At 51.9% G+C, this 22,641-nt stretch overlaps 1 protein-coding gene across 4 annotated transcripts; it reads left to right on the top strand.

Annotated features, from left to right (window-relative positions):
• Window positions 1-25: 25 nt before the first annotated feature.
• Window positions 26-21,890, top strand: URB2 (URB2 ribosome biogenesis homolog). 4 transcript variants are annotated; one of them, XM_053667290.1, is made up of 11 exons: window positions 376-507; window positions 771-850; window positions 2,070-2,208; window positions 4,071-4,247; window positions 6,079-9,421; window positions 11,380-11,540; window positions 11,836-11,946; window positions 13,840-14,082; window positions 15,508-15,595; window positions 18,440-18,579; window positions 21,693-21,890. In XM_053667290.1, exons 3-11 carry the CDS (start codon window positions 2,083-2,085, stop codon window positions 21,888-21,890), a joined length of 4,587 nt encoding a protein of 1,528 aa, XP_053523265.1. In that variant the 5' UTR covers window positions 376-507; window positions 771-850; window positions 2,070-2,082. The 4 variants fall into 4 exon arrangements, with proteins under 4 accessions (XP_053523267.1, XP_053523263.1, XP_053523265.1 ...); XM_053667292.1 differs by lacking the exons at window positions 376-507; window positions 771-850 and adding an exon at window positions 26-264; XM_053667288.1 differs by lacking the exons at window positions 376-507; window positions 771-850 and adding an exon at window positions 26-368.
• Window positions 21,891-22,641: the final 751 nt, after the last annotated feature.

Below are 22,641 nucleotides of genomic sequence, written 5' to 3'. Positions count from 1 at the left end.
TCTGCTGGCGATGCCTGGCGTGCGCCCGCCCCGCCCCGCCGCGCCGCCGCCGTCTGGCGGAAGGAGCCAGGGGGCCGGTCTCACGTGGTGGGGCTGCCCGGGAGTCCCGACTAGTCGCCGCCGTGCTCCGTCCTCGCCCGCGGTCCCTGTCCCGGCCGGGCTTGGAGGCCAACTCCTTAACCTGGGACCTGCCCTCCATCCTCCCCCGCTGTCCCCAGCGGCGGCGGGGCCAGAGGCGAACCCCTTACCTGGGACCACCTGCAGGTTGGTCCCTGCCCGGGGTCGGCCTGGAGGCTGGAGGGTGAGCGCCTAACCTGGGGACGACCCTCCGCCCCCTCCGGCGGCCCCTACGGAGAGTGGACCCCGAGGTGAGCGCGTTACCTGGGGGCGACCCTCCGCCCCGGACCCCGTCCCTCCCGAGGTTCTGCGCTAGACGAGAACCGTCTAGGCCCGCTCCTTCCGCGACAGTCGGAGTGTAGCGGCTCAGAAGCAGCCTCTGCGTGAGAGGTACCGGGGCTTTGCTGTCCGCCGTGTGTTGTTCGCACCCCTTGCTAAGACCGCTGGGGGGCACCCTGAGCGGAACGTGGGTAGAGCCGGGAGGTACCTTGGGCGTCTTTGTAGCCGGTTCTGGAAATACTTTTTGAGTACTTTGTAGCTGTGGCGATGGCTACAAACATACTGAACTTAGAAATTAAGTAACTAGTTGTTAGGTATTGGACATTTTGACAAAACAGGAAAATGACGGTGCTCACTGTTCCTGTTCTCTATAGTAAAGTGAAGGATACGATGCTCAATGTCATCCGGTGTTTACTCACTCCCCGTAGTTACCCGTTCACAGTAAGTTTTGAAGGTAGGTCTGGAGGAATTCAGGCTCCGTAGATGTAAAAAGTGCAAGTGATCCAGTCGAAAGGTTTTAGGTTTGACAGTTTCATATTAGAATCATGGGGCTGCGATTTTGGGGGGTATTTCCGTTATGTTATTTCGTTTTTATTTTCAAGTCAGTATTTGCAAATGAAAAAAAAAACAGTATTTCAGTATTAAGTATCATGAAAAGTGTTTCTCTTTTGAAGAACTGACTTGTGTACTTTCATGTAATGAAAATGGCTTAATCAGATGTTTCCCCTTTTTACTGTGAAACTCAAAGCTACATTTACTTCAGTTATATAAAATAACAGGTTGTTAGCATGTTTGCTTTCCTCCTTGTTCATCATTTTATTATACTCCATATTTACGGTCTTAACTATGTAGCCACATTTCACAATGTTTTTGGAAGCAGCATGTCTTTGTAAACTTATATATTAACAAGTAAAGTTATAGTGGGAAGTTACTGTTGCAGCTGAAATAACTACTCCCATTGAGAGTGGGTTTATACTACTGCAGTTCTTTTTGTTTGTAACATTACTTTTTAAAAATACTGCTTATTTAGCTCTTTGAACTACTTAATGGAGTTGTTTCAATACATAATATGTGATATATTTTAGGGGATTTGTACAGAAACTTAACTTTTTAACCTAAAATCATGTGTGAGCGACTCCTCTTTTACAAGGAGTTTGAACACTTTGCCCAGTTCTATTCATGCACACTCACCTTTGAGAGTGTGATGTTTCATCACAGCGTGAATACTTGTACCTGTATATGTAATCCATCTTCTGCCTGCTTTTGTCTGAATTTCTTGCGCCCTAGCAACTTATGTATAGATTTATGCCCAAAATTCTGTCAGTGTGTTTCAACTCATTAAAGGAATAATATATACACACATATCCAGGATCCGGCAGAAGTAAGGCCTGCTTGAGTGTGGTTGGTAAGGTAATAATGTGGGTGTAATAATTTATATTTTGAATTTGAACATTTTACCTAAAATGTCCTATGGTGTGCTTGAGTGTGATATTGTTATGTTACAGAATTGCATGCTTCTGATTTTGTAAAAAAAAAAAAAGATTTTGTAATAAAAAGGGGGTGCTATTTGTGCCAGATCCTGTTCTATTGGACAATAAGATATGTAATGTTCATTTTCTAATGCCTGTTGAGTTTGACCTTAGTATAATTTTTTCCATTGTTTTATATTGTAGATAAAGTATAGTGATGGCTGCTGTTTATTCTGGCATTTCCCATAAGCTTAAAAGCAAGACAACTTCCTGGGAAGATAAACTAAAGCTAGCTCACTTTGCTTGGATCTCCCACCAGTGCATTCTTCCAAATAAAGAACAAGTAAGTCTAATGAAAAGCTTATGTTTTAATAACCTAATTGTCACTTATGTAGATTGCATGTTGACCTTTAGTTAAAATTCTAGAAGATTAGAAAAATGGTTGGGAGAGGAAACTTGGCTGGAAGTTAAAGTAATGTCTGAAAAAAAGGAGTATCAGGTGTTTTGTTACCAAACTTTATTTGTTGCAAGCCTCAGGAAGCATCTCTTATCATCCAAATCAAGTACATACTTCAGTGAACAGATTGGGAATTAGGTTACAGAAATGAGATTCTGAGTGTGTGGTAGCTCCATTTGTTCGTAAATCCAGAGTGATGTTCCATGTGTAACTGTTGAAGCTTTGTTAAACGTCGTTGGAATTTGATGAGTTCAAGGTTGGGAAGTAGGGAAGCTTCAGTATTTGCATTAAGCCATTCTAGAAATGGAGTTGGGACCAAGAAGGACATCGCCCTCTACTAACATTTCTCAGTCTTACTTGGCTAAGTGTATCTGGATGAGATCATGAAATTGGGGTCACATACACCTGTATGCTAGTGTTAAAGAAGATAGCACAGAATGTGTTGAAGATGGATTACATCTGTTAAAATGATGATGGGGTGCAGAAAGTAGAATGCCAGCATATCTAGTAGTTTCCAAAGCTGGCTGTACCTGAGATCTGTGACAGCCTGACAGTCACCTCGCAAGTGCTACACGTGTTGAGACAAAAGGGGAAGTTATGTAGGCATTTTTAAAATTTTATTTTTCAATTACAGTGGTCATTCAGTATTATTTTTTTATATTAGTTTGAAGTGTACATCATAGTGGTTAGACAATCATATGATTTGCAAAGCGGTCCCCCGATATTTTAAGTATCCACCTGGCACCATGCATAGTTATTACGATATTATTGACCACATTTTCTATGCTGTAGTTTACGTGCCCGTGACTATTCTGTAACTGCCCATCTGCCTAATCCCTTCACCTTTTTCACCCAGTCCCCCAGCTCCCCACGCCTTCCCCCCTCCTCCCCGGCAGTCATCAGTTTGTTCTCTGTATTTGCAAGTCTGTTTCTCCATTCATTTTTCTTTGACTTCGCACGTAGGCGACATTGTGTGGTGTCTGTCTGTCTGTCTCTGTCGACTTATTTCACTGAGCACACTGCCATCCAGGTCCATCTGTGCCGTGGGCCTGGACCAGGGTACGGTTTCATGGTCTTTCATGGCCATGGCGGGCGATTTGACCAGCATCTCCACTCCCCTGCTCCTGAAAGGTTTTCTCCTCTTAGCATCTCTCACTGCTCATACTGTGACGGACAGTTCTGGTGCTGTGAATGGAGGCCTCCCCACCTTCCCTTGTGTTTGTGAACGCACGTCACAATAATGGGAATGTCTGTGTCAAACGCTCCTTTTCGTACAGCACTTGTGCATCATTGTCCAGGAGACTTTCTCTGTTTTCTAGATGAGGTCAGTCACTTTCGAGGTTAGGCTACAGGTAACATGGGAAACCAGGACACAAACTCCTGTCTTTTAACAGCATTTTTACTTTATTTTGTTGCCATTCTGAGCAATTACTGTGTTTCTAATTTGAAATTTAGTGTAACTATATAGAGAAGTTAGAAGAAACTGTTAGAGTTTCACTTGAAACTTTTGATTGGCCTCAGATGAAGACAAAATTGTTTTTATTCTGTTTTTATTCTTTAATAATAAACAGTTAAAGATAACAAGACTTTTATATAATGTAACATTATCAGAGGAGAGTTTTAGAGGAGTCTTTTCTCCTCTAGGCAGTTGGGTTTGCTTGTACATGGAATGTCTCTAAATATCAAGTATTTTTATATATTGGTAAATAAATGCATTTATTTTCAGAGTATATTTCTTCCAAATTTAGGTGTTACTTGATTGGGCAAGACAGTCATTAGTTGCATTTTATAAGAAAAAACTTGAACTGAAGGAAGACATTGTGGAAAGGCTGTGGATCTATGTAGATAACATTCTGCACAGCAGAAAATTACAGAATCTCCTCAAGAATGGGAAGGCGATTAACCTGCAGGTTTCCCTGATCAAGGTAACGGTTCCTTGCGTTGACCTGTATGTGTTGCGCGTGTCTTCGTTGATGTTCCCGTCAGTGCTGGAAGCTTATTTGTTTTAGGATTAATTACGTGAAGATGGGGGAAGTAATCAAGGTGGGGAAGAAGGAAGTAATGTTAGAATTATGATAATGACTGTTATTCATTGCACAAGTATTGTGTACTCTGCATTGGGCTAAGTACTTTGCTATTTAATATTCATGAAGTGGTCGTTGATTACCTTTTTAATAGGAAAAGATAGCCGGCAGCTGATGCTACTTTGCGCGATATCCCCCCCCCCCCAACCGTTCTGTGGCCTGAAGGGAGGTCAAAGCCCAAATTTGAGATAGGAATTCCCTCAGATTCTTGACTCAGTGATTTCAAACCCTCAGATCACAGTTATGAACTTCACTGTCGAAACCGAGTGTTTGGAACAGCCTGAGAGAGAATAGGGTGCCAATGAAAAGCGTGAGTGGTGAGCACTGAGCCTCGCGGAGGTTAAGTGCCGAGCTGGAAGCCAGCCAGCCGGTGGGTGGCACGGCCCGCCGGGTCGGCGGAGCCTGTGCCCTCCGCTGTCACGCGTGTGCAGGGAGAAGGAGAAACGTTGGGGACAGAAGAATTAAATAGTTGAGTTGTATAGAATTAGATAGATGGTTCATAGGCTTTAGTGATTCTCAAAATTAGATTCCGAATTGCGTGTCACTGCTTCGAATAATAGCCTGGCGACCACTAAACCGGGTTACTCTGAGTGCTCTTCATCTCTGTGTGTTTTCGCAAAGTCGTTTTAAAACTTGCGTGCTCCGTATACTTACATAGAATATTGATTCTGTAGTACATGCATCCATTGCATAAATAAATTGCTCTTTGGGTATAAATGGGGACAAAATATTACAGTAGCAGTGCACTGGCATTTGAGTATTTGGCATTTTCATTTCAGCTTTTCCAGAGCCATCAGTTACTTGAATGGAGATAATCACACCTGTCCTCAGGCTACTGAGAGTTGAGCACCTGGGATAAATCTGATTCCCAGATGCTGTAAGGCTGGCAGCAAGTTACGTAGCCTATGAGTGAATTTTGGAATCTTCCCAGCCCTCATAATTTCTGCTGCTTGTGGATTTCCAAATTTTGGAAGTATACACTCTAGATTTGCTACATAGTACCCAGTAACTGAAAACATTTGCTTTCCTCTTTTTTTTTTTTTAGATTTTTATTTATTTATCTTTAGAGGGGAAGGGAAGGAGAGAGGGAGAGAAACATCAATGTATGGTTGCCTTTCATGCGTCCCCTGCTGGGAACTGGCCTGCAGGGAACCAGCTTACAACCCAGGCATGTGTCCTGACTGGGAATCGAACCGCCATTGTCTGGTTCGCAGGCCCTTGTGCTTAATCCACTGAGCCACACCAGCCAGGGCTGCTTTCCTCTTTGAAGAGTCCCTTTTGCTTCGGCTTTAAAGACAGAAACAGTATAATTAACTGCAAAAATGTAATTTGGATGACAGGATACCAACCAAAGGCCACCGTCTATTAACCTGCAATATCTGAGCTGAATCACAGGTTGAGGATGTTCGGAGTTGAAGCCTTATAAAACCCAGCTCTCTAGAAGGGGCAGCAGGTTTACAAAGGCTCTGCTCTGCTCCCCTTTTAAACTTTGTTTTGGTGGAAGGATGTGTAATAGAAATAAAACAGGTCCACGTTCACATGGATGTGATAATCTGGCCTTTCTCTTCTGTCAAGATGAGGGAGGCGGTGAGTTGACTGATTCTGCTGTGCTTTCTGCCTGTGTGTGAGGGTCCGTGGCAGTAATGAGCGTTCTTTCTTTCTCAATGTTCAGATCATAAATGAGAGAATAGCGGAGTTCTCGCTCTCGGGATCCCAGACGAACATCTGTGCTGTGCTCAGCTGCTGCCAGGGCATCCTCTCGACGCCCGCCCTTGCGGTCATCTACACGGCCAGGCAGGAGCTGATGGTGGCCTTGCTGAGCCAGCTGTGCTGGTCGGCCTGCAGGCAGCCAGCAGCCGCTGTGGTGGCCCAGTTATTCGAGGTCATTCATCTGGCCCTTGGCCATTACCTCTTGATCCAGCAGCAGCAGGTGAACCCAAGGCGTGCCTTTGGAGAGGTGACTGGGCATCTGCTCCAGCCCTGCCTGGTCCTGAGGCACCTACTCTCAGGGGGCACGTGGACACAGGCTGGCCAGGGCCAGCTGCGGCAGGCACTGAGCCGGGACCTTCGGAGTCAGATAGAGGCCGTGCTTCGAGGTGGCGCTTTTCAGCTCGAGCTGCTCTCGTCCTACAAGGAGGAGCTCTTGGACCAGCAGCAGGGGGACTCGAAGATGGGGGCCATGAAGAATCTCCTCACCCCCATGGACACCGTGGTTGCCAGGCTGGTAGATGCTGGCTACTGCGAGTCGTCCCTTCATGCTGTGGTTGTGGCCAACTCGGTGGCCTTGCTGTATAAGCTCTTTCTAGACTCTTACTTCAAGGAGGGGAATGAGCTGCTCTGCTTCCAGGTGCTTCCCAGGCTGTTTGGCTGCTTGAGGATTTCACACCTGCAGGAGGAGCAGCTGCAAGCCCTGTCCACGGGGGATTGGACCACAGAACTCCTGGTTGTAGAGCAGTTGCTGAGCTCCGTGGTGAGCAACAACATCTACAACATCGCAGCCGATAAGATTCGGCACGGAGAGGTCCAGTTCCGCTTCTACCGCCGCGTGGCCGAGCTGCTGATAAACCACTCGCAGGCGTCCGTGCCGGCCTGGTTCCGCTGCCTCAGGGCTCTGATGTCTCTGAACCATTTGATCCTGGAGCCAGACCTGGACGACTTGTTGGCCGCCGCGTGGATCGATGCAGACATAGCAGAGTCTCGAACCAGAAAGGCCCAGGAGGCCCTCATTCACACTCTCTTCCAGACGTACGTCAAACTCCGCCAAGTGCCACGGCTGTTTGAGGAGATCCTGGGGGTGATGTGCCGTCCCGCCGCCGAGGCGCTGCGGCAGCCGGTGCTGGCTGCGGGCCCCTCCTCGGTGCTCTGCGAGTGCCTCCTGGAGCTGCCTCCCAGTCAGGTCTTGGACGTGTGGTCCCTGGTGCTGGAGAAGTTCCAGTCCTTGGTCCTGCCTTATCTGCGGGATGACACCGACATGGCCCTGAAGTCGCTGTCCCTGAGCTCCCTGCTGCACTGCATCATGTTCAACATGCGGAGCCTGGACAGCAACACCCCTCTGCCCGTCATCAGACGGGTGCAGGGCACCATGCAGAGGATGCTCCGGGAGCTCGTGAAGCCCCTGCTGGACCTCCTCCTGGACCCGCCGGGCCCAGAGCTGGAGCTGTGGCTGCACAAGGTCAGTGACTCTGCGCTGCTGCTGTCCCACACCTGGGCGCAGGTTGACACTGTGCTCAGTTTGAACTGTAGCCAGTATCACGCTGCACCTGGGGCCGCTGCACCTGGGGTCCCTGCACGCGTTGCGCCGGAGGTCTCAAACTTCCCTCTGTTGCTCCCAGGTGTGGACACACACCACTGGAAGAAGATAGAAAAGATCACAGCTCAGTTTGACTCTGTGGGCAGGTATTGCTTAGAACAGCTCTACTTGCAGAAAATGAAAAGGACTTTGACGCAGACTGGGTTCCAGTGTGAGGAAGCCCTCTGTCCTCTGAGGGATGATGCCGCCTACATACTCGCGTCTGGCAGAGAGAGCTTGACTGCGGGGACGACAGCTTCCTGGGATGGCCAGGTGGGGACAGTGAGTGTGCTCACATACCCTGTAGCTCACTGGCACTTGATTGTGTCAAATCTCACAATCTTAACACCCTATCTTTGTCCAGATGACGAGAGGTACCTGGCCAGTGTCATCCTGAACACTTTGCCAATGAGCAAAGTCCAGGAGGGCTCAGCAGATGAAGAGCCAAACATCACACTTGAAAAAATATCTGCGGCTCTATTTCAAAGCCCCCTCTTCCCAGAAATGCAGTCCCTCTACTCGGCCTTCCTGCTGTGCCTCACTGAGAGGTGTGCCGGCGTGCTGTGTTCTGGAGCCTGGGGCGACCCGGTGCTTCTCGGTCAGCAGCTGCCCTGGCTTTTTGAAAAGGACCTTACAGGTGGGGCCCACTGGGAAACCAGGCATGCCAAAGTCGGACCTGAAGGTACAGAGTCAAGAGGAGAAATTGCCCAAACCTTACTGTCCTTGGCCAAGAGTGGCTTCCCGATTCGGCTGGAGGGAAAACAGTTGGAGAGCATCCTGGGGCTTTTGGAAGTCGTGTCTGCTCTGCAGCTGGACAGCCTCTCAACTGCCTGCCATGCACACTTCTTCCTTCTGCTACTGTCCACAGCCATGGCCAAGCTGCGGGGCTCCTGCTCCTCCTCACGGACCCTTAAGTTTCTGATGACCTGCTACCGGCTTCTTGGTTTCCTGCAAAGAGGGAAGAGTGCCCGTTCAGTGCTCAAGGTCATGTACGTCAGTGATATTTTTGAAGTCGTACTGACCTCACTGTTCAAAGCCAGTAGCAGATTTCTTATTGATAGGGATGACGACCCCTCTTGGCTGGAATTCCTCCAAGTGATAGGGACATTCTTAGAACAGCTCCTGCAGATGCTCATCCAGATGAAGCTCAGCTTGGTGCTCAATTTTGGGAAAATCGTCGCATTCCTCTCCAGGTGCAAAGTGTACACTGAAGCAACTTCAGGCAAACAGATGAAAAAGCAGAATCCTCTGGGCCGGCAGCTCCTTCTGGTGTCTCTGACCACGTTGTGCCACGTCCTGGGGCCTTTTGTCCGAGAGCGGAGGCAGCAGCCCGAGGCCCCGGAGGCCCTGCCGGGGCTGTTGCAGCAGGCGGCGGTCCAGCTGGGCACCTTGCTGCAGCTCTGCGCGCCTTGCGAGGCCCGGGGCCTGCACTCTGCCTTCCTCTCCTCGGTCTGCACGCTCTTGGAAGTGGACGTGGGCCAGCATGCCAGGCCCGGTGAGAGCGAGGTTTTGCAAGTCACGGGCAAAACGCTGCTCTCCGGACCCGCCCTCTACCAGAGCGTTTACTCGCAAGTACTGTCCGCGCTGCCGGCCCTGGCAGGACACTCCCAGTCCTTCCAGGCAGCCGTGCGGTTTTTAACCCTCTTCTCCTCGGCCCCAGAGCTGCACCCCAGGAAGGAGTCCGTTGTTACCTCCGTGTTTCATTCTGTGAGAAACATTCTCGCAGGTAAGACGCCGTCTGTGGAGCGTGTTCTGTGCTCTGGAGCACTTGGGAAAAGCTAGTGAAAAGGCCCTGGGGTGAGTTGCCGGCCCCCCCTCTCAGGAGCAGGTGCCCCTTTCTGAAGGCACGAGGTGTGGGTGAGCGGGCAGGAAATCGCCCTTCCGGCCCCCGCCCCGGCGTTCCTTTCCAGTCCATGCGTCCTCTGCCCCGGTTAGCCGTCACCTTCCTAGTGTCCCTGTGTTTGACACACAGTGGCCTTCTAGGCACAGTGCTCCATGTCCTAGTTTTCCACTGATTTTGGAGAAACTTCTCGTTTTTCGTTGTGAAATCTCTGCTGATCTTTTCCAGCTTTGATCTGGTCTGGCCCTGGGTGGTCAACGGATCATTGCATTCCTGTGAGTAGACTCTTCACGTCAGATCCTTAGTGCCAGCAATTAGCTCAACAGATATACAAAATGTGCCGCTTTCTGAAGACTGACAATGACTTAATTTAGAGGGAACCTCATAAAACTCCCTGGGGGCAGGACTTCAGCCCCCTAGGTTTCAGTGTAGTGCTAGCGGTCATCGGCACCACGGGAGCTGATTGGCTCAGACGGTGACGTCACCGCAGTGTTGGGTGGGATGTCACAGGACCGCAGAGCCAGCAGTGTCTTTGTGCACGAGGATCCCAAATCTGAGGTCCCCCAGGTCATACAGAGGTTAATGGGCCAGGTGTTACCCCTGGTTCAGGACAGCACATACTGCATACCACACCTGTGGCCTGGGTTTGTTCTCTGTGCTGGTTGTTACTGGGTCTGTGGTTGGTTAGGATGAATCCTCGAAGGTGAGGTTGGGGAGACTGTCAGCCGAGCCTGACCCTCAGAACCTGTGCCAGCCTCTCCCTTCCTGGTGGAGAAGCTGTGACAGGCGAGGAGAGGCCCAGGCGCGCACAGATTCCAAAGTGTTCAGTGGGGCCTGTGGGAAGTACCGCTGCCTGGGCCAAGGCCAGGCTGAAGCTTGCAGGCCTGAACTGCGCTGCGGTGCCTTCCTGTCTGTGCTGTGACGGTGGGTGGACCGATCCCCAAATTACAGCAGTGACACAGATGGTGAGAAGTGAGCCAGACCGTGGGGCCAGAGGCGAGGAGACTGCACACAGGCAGAGCAGCAGCAGGCAGTGGTCGTGGAAGGGAGGCAGGCCGGGTGGGGGTGGAGGACGGGGTCGCTGATGGGAAGCCTCTTGTGGGGTCCGCACTCTGCGGGGCCAGCCCAGCACCTGGTGCTGTGAGGGGTGGAGGCCCAGAGAGGCCGTGTGTCCAGGCTCTTACAGCTCGTGGGAGACGGCATGCAGCTTGCTCAGTGCCTGCGGCCCCGCCGCCCTCAGTGCTGCACAAAGCAAGTGCAGACGGGGACTGGGAAGGCACCCAGGCTGTGTGCGGCGGCGGCCTGACCACGGAAACGCGGCTGGGAAGAGCAGCTGGGGTCAGAGCGGAGAGGGCCCCGGATGTCCTCACTTTGGGGTCAGTTATGAAGTCATACGCCAGGGGGCCCAGGGATGTTTAGGAGGCTCTCCTGCTTTGAGTGAGAGACACCCAGGTGACTGCAGCAGGCAGGCCCCAGACGTTGAGGGTTCTTCTCATTTCTTCAACGTGCCCTTCTGCTTAAACGTGCAAACCTACCCCTGACACTTGCTGGTTTCGTGAAAGTTCAAGGAAAGCAGAGGAAAACCAGAAAGCGAGCAGTGGTCCCGTCTCCCGCTGTCCGGAGGGAAGCCCTGCTGAGCTTCGTCCTCGGCCCCCACCTCCAGCTGTCTGCTCCGTGTGCGCGAGAAGCATCAGGCTGGGACTGCGGGTGCCCAGCCCGGGGGCATCTCCGTGCCCTGGGACGGTGACCACACGCCTGTGCGCTGTGTCGTCTGGGGCTGCGCTCGTTTGTTTCAGCCCCACTTGTGCGTCACACTGCACAGTTTTAATTTCTGTCCCGTGCAGATCCTGCGGTTCCGGGTCAGGTAGTCCAGGATATCGAGCCTCATTTGGGAGCCTTGTTCACCCACATGCTGGAGGTGGGGACCATGGAGGACTTCAAGGGGATGCTGCAGTGTGTTCTCCAAGGGCTGGACGTCAGGAACCTGTGGCAAGCAGACCAGCCGGTGGGTCGCTCCTCCCTCCCTCGCTGGCAGGTGTGTGAATGGTGGTAGCTCAGCAGGAAAACCTGAGTGGCCGTGTCACCCCTGGAGCCAAACACAAAAATGACCGAGACTCCAGCAGTTTATGGAGGGAGCGCAGGCTGCTGAGGCCTCGCTGGTGCCTTGGGCAGCCGGGCCGCACTGGCCGGGGGTGGCGCCTGGGCACTGCTCTCCGGTTTCAGCAGCAGCAACTGGCTTCTTTCCGAGGTGGACTTTCTGAGAGTTGACTATTTCCACTGAAATTTCTCTGTTCTCCTAGACCGTTCTGTCGTCTGTAACACTGGTGAAGTTGCTGCTGAACTGCCCACTCGGTGCAGAGAAAGCGAGCCTGTTCTGGCGTGCGTGCCCGCAGATAGTCACGGCTCTGACGGTGAGCGCTCCGCCGCCTCCCCCGCCTCCTGTCCACACAGAGGGCGGCGCTGGCTCCTCCGTCCGCCGGCTTTAGGGAGAGCGTTCCGGAGCTCTGTCCCGCAGACGGTCTGGAGCAGAGTGCATTGCCGTCCTCGGGCTTCCCGTCACCGTCCGTCTGTGCACATCAGAATCCCCGTAGAAGATGCGGGGTAGAAGGCTGTGCAGGGCCACTGAGGGGCATGGGGAAGCATTCGCTTTTGTTTTCATGCCTGGTCTCAGTGTTGGTTTCAATGGCAGTGACATCCCGGAGGTCACACACCAGTTCTGGTTGGCAACTCTGCAGGTGTGAGAAGCCCCTGCCTCGCCGGGCCAGGCAGTGGCCCTCCCGACAGGCTGCAGGGGAAGGGATGTGACAGAGGAGGCTGCTCAGGTGGCCCTGCCGAAGTTAATCAGGGTGGGAAGGCGATCTGGAGCTTCCTTCGTCCCCACCAAATGTCGCGATTGGTGTAGTTGCATTCACTTGTTCTAGGCGGGTGTGTGTGTTCAGAGTCTGATGCAGCGAGAGAAAGTGGCTTTACAGAATGGCGTGGCCGCATTGCAGACAGATTATCATCACAGTTCCACCCAGTAGTTGCACAGTGGGCCCTGGTGACTGCGCAGTGATCGCAGGGCTTCCTGTTTCACCAGGACAGCAGCCGACCTGAGACTGGGGCCGTCTCGGAGTCTCTGTCCTCTGAAGAGTCTGGTGTTAGAGTTTCCTCTCAGCCCAGAAGATCAGCGTCTATTTTACCATCCTTATCAGTTCTACTGCTGGCTTGTGCTGGGAGGATTGCTCTCAGTTATCATATTCTTAGGGCAGAGGGCCTAAAGAATAGATGTACTCTTACTTTTAAAAGATGATTATTAATTTTAGAGAGAAAGAGGAACATCAAGGTGAAAGAAACATTGATCGGTTTCCTCCCGTATGTGCTCTGACCAGGGATCAAATGCACAACCTAGGCATGTGCTCTGACTGGGAATCGAACCCTCAGCCTTTTGGCATATAGGCCGACAGTAACCAACTGAGCCACACTGGCCAGGGCATGACCTCCTCTCTTGTTCTGTTTTGTTGTTTCCCTCGGAATCTGCCTTAGTAGGTGACTCCTGTCTCTCCCTGTGTGTGTGGGGCTGGGGGGAGGGTAGAGTCAGAGATGAGGGGCCGCATGGCCGGTGAGCAGTGTTGGCTGAGCGCATGGCAGGTGTGTGCTGATAGGAACGGCAGGCGGGAAGTGGCCTAGATGAATCTAAGCAGGACAGCATGGAGTTAGCACAGCCAGAACACCCAGAACAAGGTGAGCACCGTGGGAGACGGGCCCCAAGAGGCCTCTGCAGAGGCGCTGTTCACGGCCGCTGTGTGTGTGTAGGGGGCGGGGGTGTTGCCAGTGAGCACCCCCAGTTATGTAGGGAGACCGTGCTGGCCCTCCTGTTGTGTCTCTTCTCTTCCTGATGTAGAGCAGTGATGGAACATCTTCAACCAGGGCCGATGGTTAGGAAATGTAACAAGTGGAGTTTAATCATAGACATGCAGAACCAATGCTTTTTTTAAGGAAAATGTTGTTCTGTTGTATCTGATGTGAAGTTTTCTTGTTTTGAGAAGTTGAGTGAATCAACTCTGATAAAGAAATTACTCCTCAGGGTAGACGAATCCCACAAAGTGCAGCCCCAAGTGGGCAAGTCCGCAGCGGCCGCCCTGGGACATGGGTCACTGGCCTCCTTGTCACCTGGAGCTCCCCGCCGACCACATCGACGCATGTGGGGGTTTGGACGTTCGGACTTCCGTCACTGCAGTTCTCCCCTCTGTTGGCTTCCGTTTTTGTCATTTCTGTTGAGAGTCACCATCATTTTCTTTTCTTTGTTCCTTGTTGGCCTGCAGCTGCAAAACCGAGAGGCCTGTCAGGAGCAGCCCCTGCCCTTGGCGTTGGTGGAGTCCATCTTGGACGTGCTGGCCGCCCTGCTGCGGCAGGGGGAGGAGGCCATCAGCAACCCGCACCACGTCAGCCTGGCCTTCAGCATCCTGCTGACGGTCCCGCTGGACCACCTGAGGCCCGAGGAATACGGGAGCATCTTCCCTCGGGTGCACAACGCACTCTTCTCCATCTTGCAGTGCCACCCGAAGGTGAGGGGGGGGACCGGGGTGCCAGGCAGCCTTTCCTCTGTGAGCCGGGTACCTGTGCCTGCGGAAAAGCAGCAGTGAGGCGTTACGGGAGCAGGAGAGTAACACCGCCGATCTGCTAGGTAACAGTCAGTCCCGGGAACTGCCAGAGCCAGAGCAGCTTCTCAGGCACAGGGGGGCCCGACCTGCCCAGCGGGCTCTTCGGGTGAGTTGCTCTTCGTTGGACCTGACGCTTTGAACAGTGCTTGTGCATTAGCTCTTTGAGGAAACTCCTTAGAAATTACTCTGTTCTCACAGGTCATCTATTTACATAGCATGCACTTGCTTAGTTTTCTTCTTGGGCTTGTAATGCAACGCAGATGGATCTCGAGAGTGAGCCGCTTGAGTTCCCCTGTTTAGTGTGTGCCTTTCACATTAAATGGACGCTAGAAACAGAGGCCTCATAGAGCGGAGTCCTATTCAGCCAGCGTTCAGGGAACATTCGCTGTGTGTCCCACTCCCCACTCCAAGTCGAAGCAGGTGGTGATCCCGTTTTACGGACAAGAAGCAGGTTCAGAGTCACACAGAGACCTGACCAACACCATCAGTGACGTCTGAGTCTTAGAGCCGAGACCGGAGTTCTCTGGTCAGGCAGTGTTCGCACTGTACCACCTCCGTCTGCGGGACGCACTGGGACTTGTGAATAAGGAGGGAGACCCCTGTCCACAGGCACAGTCACCTCGTTCTGAGTGTTTTAATGTTCTAAGGTTAGAGACCTGCCAGCGGCGCTGTTTCGAAAACATTTACTCTCTGGCAGACTCAGCGCTCATGATACTGGGCCTCACTCCAATGCCTTCCCCACGTAACAGTTGCCTTTGGCCCTGCCTATCTCGTCCACAGCTTTGTTATTAAATCTCTCTGCTGGCTGTTAGGGTTTTGTGTGACTATGCAGTATAAATGCAAGAGCAAGCGATCACCAACTGAAATTTCAGGTCTTGCAAAAGATGCAGGAGTTCATGCAGCTGATGAAAGTAATGTTAACTGTGTGATCTGCTGCCAAACCAGTAACAAGTGACCGTTGAGCAGAAGTAGACTGTGGAAGGAGAGAATTGGCGAGGACGGTGATGCTGTGTTGCCATAGGGATGATGTGACTGGTTATAGTCGATCACCCTCACGGAGCCTGTGGGGTAGGGAGCAGGAAGGGGGCCCCAGGTGGGGCTCGGGCAATGTCGGTGGTGTGCACAGTAGGTCCTCTGACCTTAAACGTTAAAGGGTCAAGTAAGGTGAGCGGTTTCCCCAGAAAGTCCAGGGAAAAGGAACGTGCCTCAGCTGCTTTGAGCGTCCCGACGGATGAGGTTAAGACAGAAATCAAGATGAGCTCCTTGAGACAGAAGTTGAGATCAACTGCCTACGTGTTTTTTATATCTTTTTGTATGTTATTATTACAGGTAATGCGGAAAGCCATCCCTTCTTTCTTGAGCTGCTTTAATCGGTTGCTGTTTTCAGTTATTCATGAAGGACGGCAGAAAGATAAAGGTAATAATTCAGACCCATGCCATCAGCCACATGATTTCAAATGTTTTATCTTGTAGTGTCTCTGGCCACAGACATTACTGAAAATAAAACCACCAGCTGAGTGTATGTAAGAGAAATATTCAGGTCATCAAATGAATACTCAAAACAATTTTTTGAAGACTTTCAAACTGTCACAACGTTTTACTATATCTAGAACAGTGAATGCATTTGGTATTACCTAATTGAAATAGTTCTTTTGCTGGGAAAAATAAGTCCCTAGATTCAGGAAATGTTTATTCTCATGAAAAGAGGCTGTACAAGGGACTGCAGTCCCGTCTGGCCTCACGGACTCGTATTTCAATGGGGACCTGAAAGAGGAGGCGGCAGGCGTGGAGCCGTGGAGCCGTGGAGCCGTGGCCCCATGGGAGGGCGGCGAGCTCCGCCTGCCGCCCGTGGTCCCGGCGCCCTCCTGGCAAAGTCCTGTTTGCTGACCAGGGAAGCAGGCTGCCGTTGGCAGCAGCACGAATCACATCCTCGGCTTGTTTTCCAGCCGTGCAGTCTGTTGATCCTGCTAAATTTCTAATTTGGGGAGGGGTCGCATGAGTTAAAAGTGTGCTCGTGAAGCGAGGCTGTCTATGCACTGCTTCTAGTTTGCACGGCACGGGCCGCCTCATGCCATTTGGGGTGCTGGGCACAAGCACAGGGCGTGTGACAGGGGACCTGGGACTCAGAGGAGGGTCCGTAAGTCACCTGGAGAGCGTCGGAGACGCCTGGGCTGCGGCTCTGGACCAAGGAGCAGTGCAAGGGGGTGCTCCATGCCTCCGCCTGCCGGGGTGAATCAGTTTGATGGGTTCTAGGTTGTAGATTTAAGCTGTAACTTCTTTTTTATTAAATTAATTTTATATAGTTATTTTTCAAGTACAGTTTTTTGTCTATTTTTCCCATCCCAGCCTTCCCCGCCCCTTGCTCCCCACCTCCCTCCCATTTCCACCCCCCTTAGTTCTCGTCCCTGTGTCCTTCCTATTTGTTCCTCCAAATCCCTCCCCCTTTTTCCCCTTAACTTCCCTTCTAAGCTGTAACTTCTTAAGCAACTAACTTTTAAGTAAAGAAAAGGTGTGGTTAACACTGCACTCTATAATTCCCCAATTATTCTGCCTTGTCTGGGGTTAGTTGGGGGTTACACCATTCAATGTTTGGCTTCCTTTCGTGCTGGGTGAGGAGTGCGCCTCAGTGTAACACTGGGACTGTATTGAGGAGCAGGACTGGGAAATGGTTTCCAGGTCCCATGCTAGCCTCGGTCGGCTGGTGGTGGCTGGCGGCAGTTCCATGTCGAGGCGCGTCTCTCAGCTACACACGCAAGGGTCCCTGTTCTGGCTCTCGAGGGCGGCCTTGACAGGAGGCGGAACATGGCAGCGAGGGGGAAGCCCTGGGCCCAGTCTCACCTGGCCATGAGCGGAGCCCTGGTCACACGCTGGCACAGGCACGTCCTGTGTGCACTCAGACGCGTGTCCTTTGTCCCGGGGAGCCCAGGCGCACGTGACCTGTGCTTGGCTCTGTGCTGCTTGGCCTGCTGCAGCCACGTCGGTGCAGCTCGGTCATCTCCAGCCGGCCCAGACCCTGCGCTGCGATGCATTCGTGGCTGGACCGAGTAGCAGTTTCACTGTTGGCTCTTCCGGGTTGGCACTGATGCCCTCCTTTGTGACCACACATCACACCCACCACTTACGCTATGAGCCATGCATGTGTGTGGGGGGCAGTCTCATGAGAGAAGGAAGGGGTGGTGTCCATCACCTGTTGGAGTGCCCCACCGGAGTGCACCGCCTGCTGAAACAGCCACGTGAATGTCAACAGTTTACATGATTTCGTGAAATGACATTGATGTAGAAAAACTGCACAAATATGTTTGTGTGCATAATCAAGGTCTTAAAAAGACATTGTACATTCCAAAAATCAGGTTTACTAAGGCATAATATATGAGAAACAAACTGCATCCACTTGAAGTATACAACTCAATGCACTTTGACAGTTTACCACGTGCAGGAGACCACCAGTCAAAATACAGAGCATCTGCATCGTCCCCAAAACAGTCCTCTTGTGGTCCATTCGCCCAGCACCAGCCCCAGGCAACCACTGGTCTGTTTTTGTCACTGTAATCCCTTTGCATTTTCTAGACTTTTGTAACAGCGGTGTGTCACCCTGGTGGGTGGTGAGAGCCAGGGCAGGCACCTGGGCTCTGTGGGGGCCGCCGTGAATTCCTGCTTTAGCTCCTGTGGTCGGTTTGAATTCCTCGGTGGGTTTCTTAAGAAGGGCGTGGTGGCCCGGCTCCTTACAGTGGAAACGGATCGGAGAGAAACCTGGGAAGACAGGAATGGTAACTGAGTCTTGCGTGTGTATCTGCCTGAGAAAGAAAAAATTCTGCGCAGTTTCTGGAGTGGAGGGAGGCAAGGACATCATTAGGCCGTCTTATCTTTAACGTCACGTGATGTTAGAAACCATTTTCAAAGAGAATTTTCCATTTTTTTCTGCCTACTTAAGCCTGCCTTGTAAAATGTCTCCTTTTTAAATACAATAGCTATCTTTGATTTCATCCTAAAAAAAAATCTTGATTATTCTCTATAAACTCTTAGTAAAAACCACGTACTCTTGATTATTTTAAGTGTTCTTCCCTTTGTTGTATAGATAAATATTTGGACATATTCTCTCTCCCGTACTCTGTCTGCAAACTAAGCTAATTAAAGAGTGGGAAAGGGGGAGATTTGAGTAGTCTGGGGCTGTAGTACAAGGATGGAGCTGGAGGAATGAAGGCACGTGTCTCGGGGCACGTGTCTCGGAGCTCATCGGTTTGGGAACACTTTGCTTCTGTAGGGAGTGCAGACGACCTGCCGGTGGTCCTCGAGTGCGCCCGCCTGGTGGAGAGGATGTACAGCCACATCGCAGCGCAGGCTGAGGACTTCACGGTGTTCGCGCCCTTCATGGTGGCCCAGTACCTGACGGAGGTGCAGAAGGTAGGCCGGGCGGACGGCTCCACCCAGTGCTTCCGTTTGGAGTCCTTCGCAGCGGGGCTCCTCAACCGAAGTGGCAAACGCCGTTTTGGCTCTGCTCTCCTCTGTTGTGACAGGGTGTCCTGCCTGTCCCCAGGTGTGGGATGGAGCTGTGGAGGACGTGGCGGGGTGACATTTGAGGGCGGTGGTGTGGGGACATGGGAGGCCCCCAGTAGCTGTGAGGACCCCGTCTGTCCCCAGCACCAACCTCGGGCCTGTTCTGGTTAGTCTCTGAGTCGTCAGGGAGACGAAACGCCCTGGGGTTAGGCACAGAACTGGGCTCGTTGGTGACCAGAAAGAGGGCTTCCGGGCCCGTGGTCGTCGGGCGTGTTGTGCACGTGACCCAGCTGCCCGCAGCCCCTCGCCGTCGATGGCGTGGTGGGGATACGAGCAGAGCAGGGTTAAAACTGCAGTGAGCTCGTGACCCGAGAGGCGCTGCGTTTTCCGAGGGCCCTTCCTTCGGCTGAGTGGCTTCCTCTGGTGTGGTGTCCGCTCCTCCTGACCCTGTTTCAGGACGAGTCTGTCACCACTAACTAACGCAAACCCACCAGCCCTGCCCCCCTCAGCCGGTGGAGAGGCCTGTCATGGGTGGGCAGTCAGCCAGGTGGGGGCAGGCGGAACACGCTTAGGGGGCGGCCCGGGCCCCAGGGCGCATGTGGTCCTCGGCAGGCCCGGCGTGCGTGAGCTGCGGCAGCACGCCAGCGCCCTGCACCTTGTCCTTTGGTGTGGGCTTGGACTTCGGTTTCCTTGGAATGGTTTCGCATTTTTGTAGAATCTTGATATTTTTCCAAGGCCTGAAGTCATTAATACATAAGCGTTTGCTGAAGGAAAAGCTGGCATTGTTTTCTGTTTCACTGAAGAATAAAATGAGACACAGTGATATCACTTCACTAAGGGCCAAGAAGAGAGGCAATAATTTTTTGAACTCTCAAGTCATTCATTATTACTCTGAGATTTATTTTTATGAAAAGTCTCTTGTTTCCTGGCCTTACTATGCGTGTCTAATTTATGTTTATCAGTTTTTTTTTTATTTGTAATCTTGGAAGCCAGAGGCCTTGGGAATTATCGAAGGCTCTAGTATCCCAGAATCCACTGGCAGGAGAGCCCGCGTCTTATCTTTTATTTGTTTTTCAGTTTAGTAATGCAGAAAGTATTCCACGTGCACTGGAGGCTTCTCCTGAGAGAGCCGTGAATCTTTCCAAACCGGGAAGACGTTTCTGAGATTGGTTATGGCTGGACAGCTGCGTGAGCCCCCTTCAAGTTCCCCTGGGGTTTCTGTGGACTGGGGCCTGGGGCCGCCTTTCAGCTGTTTGAGCAGGTGACCCGGTAGGACCGTGTCCTTCAGCAGAAGCAGCGACTCGTGGGGGTCTGTTCCCTCCGTGCAGCGCTGTGTCGCGGTGGCGATGAGCCCTGGAATTACAGTCACTGCTCTCTTTCCCGCGTAGACGAGTTCCCAGCGGCCCCTCTGATGGTTGGAGCAGCAGTTCCTGCCACCCATCCTGCCTGCGGCTCCGGTGGCTCCTCGGAGACGTTTCACTGACTGGCCAGTGACTCTCGTGTTGCAGGACTGTTTTCTCCTGGGTTATAAATAAGTTGTCTGAAACACAAAGATGGGGTGGCCGTGTGGTTTTGATGCCACTGGCCTTTCGTTGTTCACCGGAGCCCTGTGCTCGGGGCTGCGCCGATGAGGTCCCACCTAGGTAAAGGGACTGTGAGGAGCATGGCTTCAGGTCTCAGTGCTGCCCCGGAAGAGTTCACTTCCCACCTTTGTGTCTGTGGAAGTGTGTGATGATCGAATGAATGGATGAGCGGTCAACTTAAAAAGTCCTCACCCCACTGGTGAGAGGAAGGACTTCTGTTTTTCATCTGTCCTTTTTGTTTGATTTTTCCGTCCCTAATGCCTTACTCTGAAGTCACAGACATGGCAGCGCACCTTTGTCCTTGAGTTCCTATTTATGAAACAGTACAGTTTCAGGTGATCATCTGCCACAGGTTTTTCTAACTGTCATGTGAGGATGACCATGACTTTGAAAAGAATGGTATCTTCCTAGTGGCAGACACAAATGGCCTCTTTAGGAATCTGCCTCCCAGTGGTTGCCTGGGTGACTCAGACTCCTCCTAGTTAATAAGATCCGTTGCCATTGGAGGCTGTGATTGGCAGAGAATCATGGTGGTTTGCAGGTGACCTCTCCCAAGTCCTCAGGACTTGCATATAGAATCAGCCACACCCCAGGCCTCTCAGCTGGGCCTCTTCACACTCAGCACAGTGCCAGGCTCAGCCACGACCTCAGTTTCTGCTGCAGATGCGCGTGGGGCCTGTCTCCTGGCCTTGTGTCTAGATGCTGATTTGAATCTGATCCACAAGTTTGTGCACGAAATCCAGTGAAGCTGCATCAGAGCTGGACCGCCCCCCGCCCCCGCCCCCCACGGCTGTGCTCCAGATTTTAGTTAACCCAGAAGTTCAGGAAAGAAATTGGTCCCTGTCCATTCTGGGGCAGTTAGGAACTTAGGGCCTGTTGTGCTGTTGTTGCGGGGAATAAAAATACCCAGTAAGTGGTAATCAAATCACATCTGATGTGGGGCGGTGTGAAGTGAGCTAGTTGCTCCTCAGCCCAGCAGTGGTCTGTGTGGAGAGTGTCAGAGCCCCCCCCCCCCCCACCAATCCTGGGCAGGCCCTGCTCTGGGGGAGGGGCAGCCATGGCAGTGAACTCGCTGCTGGTTAGTGCAGCTTCCCTGTGACTGACCACGTGGAAGGATTTCACGCCACATGCAGGCGGCTCTTCCTGGTTTTTAAGTGTAAAGAGTCCCATTTTTAGATGCCCCTGTTGAACACACAGGCTCATGTGTTTGTTTATCAGAGCTACCCCTAGGATGTTTTATTCCAGGTTTTTGTTCACTCGAGGCGGCTTCTATTTCCCCAAAATATAAACTTTCAAGATGTGAATGTTTAGTTATACGAGGTGTGTGCGACACGATATCTTATCTCTTTTCGAGTTGGAAGTGGACGTTGAAATTCACTGTCAGGTCTCCGTCGGCCTTGCCCTGTTTGCTCTCACGGACAGTGTGTCCCTCCCCAGGTCACCCTGTCGCCGGCCGTGAAGGGCCCCCTGCGGGAGGGCATCTACCTGCTCCTGGACCTCTGCATCGAGTCGGACGTGCAGTTCCTCCGGGCCTCGCTGCCTCCGGGTGTCAGGGACGTCTTCACGGAGCTGCACGGCGACTACACGAAGCACCACAAGGGGAAGCACGAGGGGGAGCGGAGGTACGCCGTCTGAGGCTGCGCCTCTGGAGGAGGGCGACTTCCAAAGTGCTCGTTGGCCATGGGGAACGCGCAGAAATTATTTAATGTATGTGTTGTATTTTACAGTCATGTTTTCAACACAGTATTTTTTAACATATTTTTATGCAGTAAGTTATGCATTGGAATCCTGAAAATAGCACCTTAGAATGAGGTGAATTCAATAAGAAATTGCTGAGCCCCTCTCGTGGCCATTCCAGATGTGGTTCCTGCCTCATTCCCTCTCCACCAGGAACTGTGTAGAACTTGTTATTTTACGTCAGGTACACGGCTGTGTAGTCAAGTCCCACTTAAACATCTGGGCCCTTGATTTTTCTCAAATAACGTGGGAGTATTGTTGAAACGGCACTGTTTCTGAGGCTGCCTCCTGATGGCACTGGGAATGCTAGAGCCCCTCGGGGAGCTGGGGGCACCGCCCTGACCGGGGCGGGGCCCGCTGAGCGGGTGGGTGCAGTCGGGTGGGTGCAGTCGGGTGGGTGCAGTCGGGTGGGTGCAGTCGTGCAGGGGCCGGTCGTGGCCAGTCTCCTGCCCGCCTTTCTGCTCCAACTCTGCGTGTGCTCTAGATGCATTTTCTGTCCAGTCCAGGAAATACTCCTGATGATTGTTTCCGTCTGCCTAAGCAATGTATTTCATTATGTCCATCTCAGAAAAATAAAAATGAAAGGGAAAATGATTTATTTTTTCAGCAGAGATTTTTAAAACCATTTAGTTTCAGCCTCTGTTTTCCT

This window comes from Artibeus jamaicensis, unplaced genomic scaffold, assembly GCF_021234435.1.
Source record: "Artibeus jamaicensis isolate MK-2021 breed Jamaican fruit bat unplaced genomic scaffold, CSHL_Jam_final contig_467, whole genome shotgun sequence".
Classification (NCBI taxonomy): Eukaryota; Metazoa; Chordata; class Mammalia; order Chiroptera; family Phyllostomidae; genus Artibeus; species Artibeus jamaicensis.
Note: the sequence above shows the minus strand (reverse complement) of the source record. Positions and strands in the feature narration are given on the sequence as shown.

Excerpts from the sequence above, each read along its gene's own strand:
- URB2 (XM_053667292.1), top strand. The coding sequence starts at position 2,083 with ATGGCTGCTGTTTATTCTGGCATTTCCCATAAGCTTAAAAGCAAGACA. Across the intron at positions 11,947-13,839 it reads AGATAGTCACGGCTCTGACG|CTGCAAAACCGAGAGGCCTG; the intron begins GTGAGCGCTCCG and ends GTTGGCCTGCAG. Across the intron at positions 14,083-15,507 it reads TCTTGCAGTGCCACCCGAAG|GTAATGCGGAAAGCCATCCC; the intron begins GTGAGGGGGGGG and ends TTATTATTACAG.